General features: G+C 44.6%; 1 protein-coding gene across 2 annotated transcripts; it reads left to right on the top strand.

The window, feature by feature from the left end:
* Positions 1-655: 655 nt before the first annotated feature.
* LOC148829976 (uncharacterized) lies at positions 656-11,039 on the top strand. 2 transcript variants are annotated; one of them, XM_088922922.1, is made up of 11 exons: positions 656-739; positions 1,061-1,165; positions 2,487-2,593; positions 3,945-4,086; positions 4,468-4,618; positions 5,443-5,584; positions 7,571-7,682; positions 8,350-8,437; positions 8,934-9,021; positions 9,411-9,510; positions 10,717-11,039. In XM_088922922.1, the coding sequence occupies exons 2-11, from the start codon at positions 1,147-1,149 to the stop codon at positions 10,770-10,772; spliced, it is 1,005 nt and encodes a 334-aa protein (XP_088779048.1). In that variant the 5' UTR covers positions 656-739; positions 1,061-1,146; the 3' UTR covers positions 10,773-11,039. The 2 variants fall into 2 exon arrangements, with proteins under 2 accessions (XP_088779048.1, XP_088779047.1); XM_088922921.1 differs by lacking the exon at positions 656-739 and having other exon boundaries at positions 1,011-1,165.
* The last annotated feature ends 480 nt before the right edge of the window (positions 11,040-11,519 follow it).

Genomic DNA, 11,519 nt, shown 5'->3' with positions numbered 1-11,519 from the left:
GTGGGAGTATGGAACAAGTTACCCAGTCATGAAGCTTCTTTCAAGAAGTGATCCTCTGATCAATTAACTTCTAACTACCAAACTGTCTAGAAGGGTTGACTGGCTTCCTCTTTTGTTTATAACGTAGGAATTTGGGTTCTTATCTTCAGAGTTGAGAGGGACTGGAATGTCACATTGGCTGCAGGCATCAGCCACAGTCTGCCCAGATAACCAGATCTACAGGAATTTTAAGGCACACGGTGTGTTACAGAGGGGCAGATGCAATCACATCAATGACAACACAATCCCACAAGCCTCAGCTGGCTGGCCATGTGCAGTCTCACCCCCTTACTGATGTGCTTCCCACTTGTTCTGCTCACAACTCGGCTCACATCAGTTCTCAGGTCTCCCTCACCAAGCTGGGCAGGAGGTTAACAGGATCCAGTAAACTCCCCTTAATTCTTGCACTGCATACAGCATTTCATTTCCACGGCCCTCTACTAATGTGACCTCCATCGGCACAAAACAATTCCAGGATGACCGGTGAGTGAGGATGCCATGAAATGGAGGTGGGCACACTGCAGCCCGTCTCACACAGTATTTAGACTGATTGTAAGCAGCGATTTAGGAGCGGACACTTTCACCCACAGTATTCCACGCAGAGACCAGTGGATGAACCTGAGGTTTGACGTCTCATCCTAACCGAGCACAAGGAGGGTCAGTCGTCAGCAACACAGGCTGATTCGGTTTGCAGAACGGGGTGAGTCCAGATAACAAGGCCTTTACCTTAAACACTCGGCACACATAGCCCTAGTGTCTTCGAACCCTCCACCGCTATGAGCAATCTCACTCATAACAAACATGGCTCATGACTCACTGCATTTCTTCGGAGCTTTCCATCCGGAATGACGCCTGAAGCACTCTCTGCAGGAGTGCAGCCCTGCCTGGGAGAGGCGTGGTGGTGGTTTTTCACACTCGAAACACACCCTCATAGCAGAAGTAACACTCCCTCCTGAAGAATCTATCCGTTTCACTTTCAGTTTGGGGTTTTTAAGCTCCGTCTTCTCTGTGTTTCCAACAGTACCAGCTCCACCTCAGCCTCTGGAAAGAGGAAGGAGGTGAACAGACTGTATCGAGCCGGGTTTTCCTGCCAAGAGAGGGAGAGATATGGCTCACGCAGCAGAAGGTAAGGTCCGAACGGATTTATATTCTGTCTACCGGACAACATACAATTAACAGCTACAAATGCAGTACGGACACATCTTGAAATTTTGATCTATGTTTGCATAACTAAAAAAAAACTTCTGTTTTTTGGACTTCTGTTTTTTTTTTAATGGAAAATGTGACCTGCTGGAGAAAACAGTATATAGAAAGAGAAAATATATATATACACAAAACTGTGGTTACAATGTGTTTGAAGCCAATGCCCTCAGAAGTGCTTATTTTGCTTGATGATCAGATTTCAACTAAGGCTGAGCACACATGCTCAGGATGTTACAATTATGTTAATTCCTTGAAAAATACTATAAGGAAAATGCCTTTAATTCATGAGAAATATTGAGGCTGCATTAAAATGAGTAACAGTAACAAAATGAGAATATGCAATTAGTTTAGTTTTACTATCTTCCAAAAAACATAAAATCTGACTAGTGAAGGTGAAATGTTCTGGGAATTGTAATCACTTAAAACAAATCCTTCCATGTTTTGGATCTAGACACATTTAAAGAATACAAAGGAAGGGAGATGATCCAACCTTTGAACACTACAAGAAATTTAATACATAGTGGCAGAACTGCAGCCACAAGTACTTATCTCTTCATGAAACCTTTGCTCCGTGTTTTTGCTTTTACAATAAAGCAACACTTTACAATAGGCATGACTTTTTCCAGATGGTTATCAAAGCAAAATGTCTCTCACACTACGTACACAATTGCATGAGGAGACACAGCTCCATTATTTCCTGACAGAGTGTGGATCATATCATTCTCTCTGGGAAAAAGTGTCATCTGAAGTTACAGTAACGTTCAGTATCACGCACTTTTCAGATATATATTTAAAAAGGAGGCACTTTGAGCTTCAGCGTTCATAAACATCACCCTAAAGTGTTTTAACAATTGAAATGATTTTCATGTTAGTCAAAACTGAAGTATGTAAAAAACAGTCATATCCCTAAATGTGGCTTCTACTGTAGCTGTCCGATGGATTCTGAGGCAGAAACTTAGGGGATCTGCTCAAGATCGGAGCTACAGTCCTTTAAAGTTTAGGATCTGACACATAGTGAAGCTGCCATTTCTCCCCCCTAAAGCCACAATCATAAACAGGGTTGTGTTGAAATTCTAGTCAGGAGCCACACTTTCCTCTAGAATAATCAAGAATGGCAAAACAGGAAAAAACTGTTATTTTAAAAAAGGCACATTAAATGAGGAATTGGTTTTGAAGACCATCTAGGACCTTTGCTCTTCAGACCCAGCTTCATTTCCCCAACTTAGCGTTCATGTCTCTTTAAGCATCTTCTTTCAGCGACAATGAACAGGAAGTTTCACAGAGCAGTGATGACGAGAGCTTAAGCAGTTCTGAAGGGGAGCAAGAAAGAGACCTGTCTCCCATTCAGCAGGTGAGAGGATTACACTAACAGCTCCACTATGTGATATTCCTGTAGCGTGTAGAAAGCAGAATCACATAGGATTATGGTGTCATCTCCAATACTCCTACAGCTACACCACAGTCAGATAAGTCCCTTATGCCCAGCATGACATATCACCCTGCAACTCACCACTGGCAACCCACTGAAGCTCAGCAGGTGTGAGCCTGGTCAGTACCTGGATGGGAGACTGCTGGGAAAGCTAAGGCTGCTGCTGGAAGAGGTGTTAGTGGGGCCAGTAGGGGGCGCTCACACTGCGGTCTGTGTGGGTCCTAATGCCCCAGTATAGTGACAGGCACACTATACTGTAAAAAGGTGCCATCCTTCAGATGAGATGGAAAACCGAGATCCTGACTCTCTGTGGTCATTAAAAATGTTTCTCGAAAAGAGTAGGGGTGTTACCCTGGCGTCCTGGCCAAATTTCCCCCTGGGCTTCACCTAATAATCCCCCTCTCTGAACTGGCTCCATCACTCTGTCTCCTCCCCACTGAGAGCTGGTGTGTGGGGAGTGTACTGGCGCATCAACCAGGTGGGGCTGCACACTGGTGGTGGTGGAGGGGATCCCCATTACCTGTAAAGAGCTTTGAATGGAGTGTCCAGAAAAGCGCTATAGAAGTGAGAGGAATCTTCTTGATTCTCCCTCTCGAGTGCCGCTCTGAGTGATCAGGCTGCAGGCTGTACAGGAACCTCGAGAGAAAAGGGACTTTCAAACCCCCCAGGACAGTCCCTGCTCAGGCCCTGTGCACAGCTGGAAGCTGCCACAGCTGCAGCACCACGCGCCTCAGACCTGACCCCAGCCTTCCTGCGGGGCTCAGTCCGTGCAGCTGAGGCACTCGGGACCCACCCCAGTCTTGCCAGATCCCATTAATAAACTGGCCTACAGAGCTCCCGACGGACAGCTCTGGACACATCACAGGGTAAGATGGGCCTGCTTCCTGCCAAGAACTGGTTCAGATCCAATTTATACCACTGTCTGAGTGGCCAGGGGCTGGCGAAATCGGTCCAGCTGCCTTTGGAAATCAGTGGGGGCCAACAGTGAGTCCTGTATGACTGTGTGCCAGCAGGACTCCCAAGCCACACCTCAAGGTGTGCTGGTTCTCCACATTGTTCTTGGGTTCGGTTCAGTCTTTCAGGCAGATTTCCCTTCGCTCACTCTCTCGGTGAATGTGCTGTTTGTGCTCGGTTCCACAGTAACACAGGCTAAATACGAATAACGAGGGTGACACCAAAGAGGAGAAAAGATTAGGGAAAACGGATTTCAGTTCTGTTCATAATTGAACCTGCAGAAGTCTCTTGGTATTCTTGTTCTCCATTCCTCTCTCAGCCTTGCAGGTACTATAATAACAGTGGGTGTAAGAACGGCAGGAACTGCACATACCTCCACATCTGCAAGTACTTCTTCAATGGTCACTGCAAGTACGGAAAGCGCTGCCAGTTGTCCCACAGTGCTGAAGAAGATAATAGTGGTATGTTGGGGGATTTTCTTCACAGTTATTAATAATACAGCTTTTCATTTTATGCTGGAGTGACTAAACATCGATAGACAGGGTTTCTTTGTGGATCATACTTTTATAAGACCCACAGAAGGAGACACAAGTGATTTTACCTCTCAGAAAACATTGGTTGTTTTATCTGTATGCTAAATAAAGCACTTTTTAAAAATAAAGATTTTTAAATGTATTTTCCCTTTGGTACACCATACTATAAAAATTCAACCATGAACATTCCATACTTTCCAAATATGCACATAATTCAAGCTTTTCCTAAAGTTTCTAGATTAACTTTTGTGATTTGTGACCTGGACTCAGAAGCTCACCAGCCTCTCTTTATGTGCTGCCTTTTGTTAGGATCCTCTGGTGAAAGACCCAGAAATAAATCATACCAGTGGCAGATCAGGAAAGGCTCAAGATGGCTGGACATCGACAAGGACTGGATTATTGAAGCTCAGTATTCACTGCCCGAAGTCAAAGGCCTGAGACTGTACAACACCAAGTATGGGTAAGGATTCTACTCTGCTGCAAGACTTCCTGGAGATACAAAGGGAATCATGTGAATTCCTGCTCTGCAATGAAGATACAGAAAAGACAATGAATCACATACAATGGCAGCTGTGCAGGTCCTTACGAATACCAAAATCCATATCGACACCAAGGACCTGGTGCCCATCTCTCAGTCATCTGGATCTTACTGTATATTCTGGACACTTTCCCACACGGATAAGCAATACAACAGCTGTAGAGTTTAGAGGGACTTTGGAACATTGTTTTGTCGGACTGTGACGTCCATGAAAGTTATCGACTCTGGCAGCACCTACAGGTTCAGCTGCCTATGCAACACCCATCAAAATCAACTGCACTGGTCAATAGTCCAGACAACACATCTGGAAATAAGCATGCGAGACAAATGGAACTCAAAGCATAATTTATTTAATTGTATTAAATATTTAATATCATATCTATGATACTAATCCTATGTTAGTAGAACACTTACACACCCTTGTAAGCTATTATTAATCCTTACACTTACAGTATATAGCTCTTTTCTGGACACTCCACTCAAAGCACTTTACAGGTAATGGGGATCCCCTCCACCACCACCAGTGTGCAGCCCCATCTGGATGATGCGCCAGTACACTCCCCACACACCAGCTCTCAGTGGGGAGGAGAGCAGAGTGTTACAGTGACGGTGTTCTAGTTAATAAAACGCAAGATAATAAGGTTGGAGTACTTAATGGAACTGGTCAGATGCCTTAGTCACCCGCGTTTAAAGTACTGGTTTAAACCTAAGGGGGTGATAAACAAACATTTCTGTTCCAATTGCAGACGCCTTTCGATCGACTTCGGTGCGATGAAGGTCCGTGGAAAAGATCTCGGGATTCGGCGGCAGGGATTTACAGACCCGCAACCGACGACCTGGCTGTGGTACTACCGCGGAGACACAGCATGGCACCCGTGCGGGGAGCAGGTCTCGGAGGCCTCTAATAATATATACCGAGTGTAACGGTGCAGCAGGCGATACTGTACTGTCGCAGGACTCAGTGCACTTTTAGGTGTGCAGTGACCAGGGTATGACAGTAACGGGCTGAATGCAGGCAGTTGTTAAGAGGTCGGTCCGAATTAAATGGTGAACAGGGAAAAGAAAGGGGGAAAAAAAGTAAGAGAGGGGCACACGCCTCCCAGCCGGAATAACAAAAGGCTGGCGAGTCGGTGCAGAAAAGGAAAAACTTTAAAAGGAAAAACAAACCCCTCTTTCTTGCCGAGATGGAGCCTGAACCATTTAAAGAAAACTTCTTAACGAAAATGATTCTTCCGAGTCGTTGTGCCAGAGAATAAAGATAGGAGGACAACAGGCTTATAATTCAGAAGAGGAAGAGGGGGGGCGATAGTAGGGTTCTGAACAGACTTAAATAAGGAGGGAGTTAATGTGATTGGGAAATAGATCGGGAGCTTGACTGAAAAATTGAAGGTTTGATTTAAAGACGTCCCGACCTCGTCTGCGGGACGGGACTGAGCGCTCGCGGGAATGTTGCTGCTGTCGGGGAAACAGCAGGACGCGAGTCGGTTCCGACCAGGAGCCCCGTGAAGTTGCCCCCCTACAGACAGCACAAACGATGAAACCCCCCCTCATTCGTTAGTGCTGCGTTTGTGCCGTTGAAAGTGGCGTGTGTGCTGCTATCGTTCCCGAGATACAGCGCCTTGTTTTCCCGGTGATCACCATGCACGGTGACTTTGACCCCCAGTGACCCCGTCATTGCACTGCTCTTCGCTGATAGTGTTATTTCCTTCTTGATGCAGAAACACAATTATATGTTTTATCTTCCATCCATCCAGTTTTAGCCAGTTTTGATCAGTTAACTGTTAATCCTGATAGATCTGTATCGTGAAGTACAGAAAACGGCCCTCTGGTTTCATGGATGTGCAGAGAGGAACAAATTATATTATAATATAAATTAATATATACATTAGATAATGCATAAATTAAATATATACGTTAAAATAATTGATTAGAATATAAATTATGTTATAATAAATTATATTATCGATGAAGAACTGCTGACAAACAGTCATATTAGAATTGGCTGGTAAGTGTGATGTTGTGCTGTAGCTACAGTACTACCGCAGTTCCTATTGGCTGCTCATGTCTAGTTGACCTTGAGTTGCTGTGACCAGTTTCATGAAGGTTGATGTGAGCATTGCAGCCTGGTTTTCTCTCCCCAGAACATGGTGGATTAATAACAATCAAAGCTGCTGTAATAGTAAAAACACTCATGGAGGCTTTAAGTAAATTGTTGATCCTGATAACAGACATCTACTGTATTGTAATTCCTGCACAGCAGGATATAAATATCCTAACCTTTATGTGTTACATGTTGATATATATATAATACTGGGAGGCACAGTGGTTATCATTGCTGCCTGGAAGAGCTGGGATCCCAGGTTCAGCTCCTGGGGTGCTGTCTGTGTGGAGTTTGCACGTTCGCCCCGTGTTCGTGAAGGTTTCCTCCAGGTGCTCTGGTTTCCTCCCACAGTTCAAAGACAAGCTGGTGGGTTCATTGGCTGCTGGGAAAACTGGCCCTGTTGTGAGTGTGTGTGTCTGTGTGCACCCTGTGTGAGCTGAGACCACATCCAGGGTGAGTCCTGCCTTGTGCCCGTTGCTTGCCAGGATAGACTCTGGCTCCCCTGTGACCCTGTGTTAGATAGAGTGGTTACAAAAGGGGTTTGCTGATGGATAGACAGATAATATATTCAAACAAAACGTCAGGGAAAACTCTAATAGTGGGCTGGTCTACCACCAGCAGTGATTAGGGGCATCAGCTGTAACTTCAGATCCCCATACAGAACGAGATTTCTGCCTTTGTGAACATTTTGAGTTTGCCTTGGAAGGATGAGAAGCTGCAATTTGGATTCACTTTTCAAGTTTTTTTTCTCTCTTTTCTCACTTTTTCTGTAGAATTCCAACTGTTCTGTCACAAGCAAGGATATTGAGAGAGAATATCAGAAAAATAAATGTGGGTCCTTCAAGTTTTCAGTAGGATCAAAAGGCTATGTGATCAATTTTAAAGGTGTGCTACTGTTTATTTTCACTCTGTTGTTGATACTTGATGTTGATATTTGATCTGCTTACGGAAGAATAATTGTATATATTTTGCGCCAGATATGCACTTAATTGCTTATCAAAATAAGTTGGAGTATCCTAATTTATGCCTGTTTCCTAATTTGTTTATCCCATTTTACTAGAGCAGTTTGCATTCTAAAGCTCAGTGTTGAATAATTTACATTAATTTCTATGTGTAGAAACATCAGCATGTTTGTAAACCAGCATACATACACGAGCTAACCTGGAATGCCCAAAAGATGGCTGAAGCAGCACAAAAAGGCTTAAACGATTTAATTTCTGGATATTTAATAATGTATATGTAATGCCAGTCATGACCACCAATCTTCAAATATGAAAATTGCAATCAGATCAGTCAATTTATGCTTTGCTAAACTAAGTCTTTAGAAGAAAATTAATCCTACAATTTGAACAAAAATCAATTTACAGAACGATAAAAGGTAGGCTCTTGGCACAGTTTTAGTTTTCTAACATAAAAAATTAGCTGAGTGTGGGAAATGCAAAAGAAATCAAGGAGAATGTGATTTTTTAAAGAGCGGAAGCAAGTGAAAAGCAGCGTTGTCTCGGGTGTGCAGCTTCACCCTGTGTGTGTTTGTCTCTCGCTGTCACGTCAGACATGAATCAGATCAACGAGAGCAGCTCCACCAAGAGGAGGCTGAGGCGGCGCCCCCTGTTCGTTCCTCCTGCTGCGGGGGCTGGCAGGTGAGGGGCCCGCTTCTCCAACCTGCAGACCGGGGCACAGGAACAGCCCGCTCGGCCCACCCAGCCCGACCCTAGCTGACCCACTTGTCTCATCCAGCCATCTCAGGGCGTCAGCTTCAACACCATGGCTGGCTATCTACAGTAGTTCCACCCTCCCACCACCCTTTGAGTAATGAAGAAGTACCTGTCCTTGGTTTTAAAAACACTGCCAGACACTGCCTGTAATTAGTAGCAAGGATTACTATTGATTGAAACTTGTCTTGCAGAAAATCAAGGAAAATTCACATTGAAGCACAATTCCTGCTCTGATGGTAAAAAGTTGGTGCGGAGACTTTATTGCTCACAGATGGTCATGGTACGATGTGGAAACTAGCAACATAGCTTGAGAAAGACAAGTGTGGCTATAAAGACCACAGGCCTGCACCCACATCATGATGCGCACTGACAACATTTTATTTTTATTGCAACTATAAAGTAATAAATGTTGTTTTTGCAGTCTGTCCATGTCTAGAATGTCTCTCACTGGCGGGAGGGTTTGGCAGTTCAGCGACAGCAAAGGAAACTGGCACGACTTCACGGAAGAGGTACAGTAGGACAACAAAGATCAGGGGAGTATTCCCAGCCAATATACTGTATTCCATGCGCAGAAACAAAACGTATGGTCATATTTTCTGATTGAAAAGAGTATTTAGGTTTTACGCAAACTCCCTGGGCTCCACAGTGCTCTGTGGGACTATTGTGTGAAGAATTTCCAGCAGGTAGACAGCAGAGGTTAATGCTTTTATTGTCAGTAACACGTTGAGCACAAACAGATGTATGTTGCTTGGGGTGTTCCAGTGGATCTCAGAAAGATACTTTTGCATAAGGAATTTTTTAACAAAAAGATACATTGTACTGTACGTGTTTCTAGGTGTGATTCAGAGAACTGTGTGCTGACTGTTTCATCAGCAGAGCTTGTATTCTGTATCTTCAGGGCTGTTCAAGCCCGGACATTGAGCAGGAATACCAGCAGAACCCACAGGGGAAGATGAAATTTACCATCAGGTCAAGCTCATATGTGCTAGATTTCTCAGGTAAGCACAGTGTAAAACTCCTCTTCTTGAGTTACTCCCCAGCAGACCTGAATACATTATCCATCAGCCCATCCATCCAAGAAACCTTTTGTAAAGAAACAGGTGCGTGTGAATTTTGTTTAAAAAATATTTGTTACAGAGTTGAAAAATAAACAGACTACGCAATGCAAATAATGCAAAAGTATTCAGACCATCTCCATGGTATCCTGTTCTGTGAAAACAAAAAAATATACACCTGGATTTTATTTGGATGAAAGGTCAGCTTTTAGCTAACGTTTAGCAGGGGCATGAGTAAATGTGGAGACCTCAGTGGTACTCTGATGATCGATTGTGAGAGTGGCCACTTCCTCACAACCAGATGCCTTTCAATCCGACAGTGAGCCCCACCGGAGCAGACAGCTGTGTGTATTCCCAGCCCTGGGCCCGGACAGGCCCAGCCCAGTTCGTCTTGCGCATCACTCACACGTTTCTGCAGACTGTCATCGACTAGAAGTCATTAATTAAGCAATACTCCTGTTTGATTAACAGCACTCCGATCTTTGAGGATTGAAGGGTAGACAGATTTTGGTCCCAAGCGATCCCTAAATTCCATCATTTCGCTTCAGCAGTTTGGTCAAATGTGAACAATGCTGGAACGAGCTGACGGATATGAAGGGACAGCGTGCCGAGTACTGTGGCTTTACCTGTCCTGGCTGAGGAAATGACAGTGCTGGCTGGAGACCCACACCGTCACTCCTCCTCTGCCCTGTGAGGAAGAGAGTGCTGCAATGTTGAGGGAGAGGGAGGGGTGTCAATACAGACATGCTGTGTGCAGACGTGGTGCTTTTACACAGAGGGGAGCAGGAGAGCGATGTTAGAATTGGACCTCCTCCTGCTGGACAAGGGTCGGAGACCCCTGGTGACCACAGATACACACAATAAGACCACAAGACCGGTCACGAGCAAGAACAGGCCATTCAGTTCATCTGGCCAGGTTGGTCGTTCGTGGCCTCATCCAGCTGTTTCTAGAAAGAAACCGGGGAATCGGACCCACATGGCTGGGCAGCTTGTTCCACTCTCCCACCACCCTCTGAGTACAGAAGTACCTGCAGTTTTCAGTTTTAAATGCACCTCCCCAGACTGCATGTACTGTACAGTATGTCATACATAAGGGCTCTAGAAACAGAGATGCGGAGTGTTAACAGTGCCTCCTCTTTCGTGTTGCAGCAATGTCACAGAAGAACCAAGACACAGGCAAAATTCGGAAAATCCGAAGAGTGTAGCCACCTCTCCTGAAAGAAAGAGCGCCGAGACCAGCAACCGCTGCCCTCATCGCCTCTCCCTCTCCTGCTTTAACATCACACTGGCCATGACACTGCTTCCTGTTCCCTTAGGAAGGATGGAAATTTCGACAAACACTATAAAGAAAGACATGAACTGGCAGGATAACATTCCTCAATAAAGAAAATGAAGAATATATTCCTCAGGATTCTGCCTTCTATGGGTTTATTTTATACAGAGGTTATTAAACATATTTGCATCCTCCAAAATGGTGGAGTCTCTGTGTAACTCACTAACGTGCAACAACTTAGCTGTTCTGATATCTCCTGGCTTTACAGTTGGAGGCTGTTACACAGAAACCAGGCAAAATGCTTCAGGCACCAGCAAAGCTATAAACCACCTGAGAACAGAGCCTCTCCTACAGTCAGAAGGAGCCATTTGTAAAACACATCTTTGGCAATAAATGGGCACCATTCTCTCACCTGAGCCAGCTTTCACTGATACAGTCATCATCAACAAGCTGTTCCGCACTTAATCAACTAAAAAACACACTGTGAGAGAAATGACAAAGGAAGAATGGCTCTTCTCGATTTGTTCTGTCATTTTAAAACCAATCTTAATTTCAAACAGAACCTGATCACATGCAGTTCTGCTCTGCTTCATTAACCATTAACTGTCTACACCTATTTTGTGGTTTGGATGCAACAGCACGTTCAGCAGGTGTGCAGCAACTAAGGCTGCTGCTGGAA

This window comes from Atractosteus spatula, chromosome 8 (genome assembly GCF_055471065.1).
Source record: "Atractosteus spatula isolate fAtrSpa1 chromosome 8, fAtrSpa1.hap1, whole genome shotgun sequence".
Classification (NCBI taxonomy): domain Eukaryota; kingdom Metazoa; phylum Chordata; class Actinopteri; order Semionotiformes; family Lepisosteidae; genus Atractosteus; species Atractosteus spatula.
Note: the sequence above shows the minus strand (reverse complement) of the source record. Positions and strands in the feature narration are given on the sequence as shown.

Coding starts and splice junctions, on each gene's coding strand:
- LOC148829976 (XM_088922922.1), top strand. Junction 2,594..3,944: donor ACCTGTCTCCCATTCAGCAG/GTGAGAGGATTA, acceptor TTCCTCTCTCAG/CCTTGCAGGTACTATAATAA. Junction 4,087..4,467: donor TGCTGAAGAAGATAATAGTG/GTATGTTGGGGG, acceptor GCCTTTTGTTAG/GATCCTCTGGTGAAAGACCC.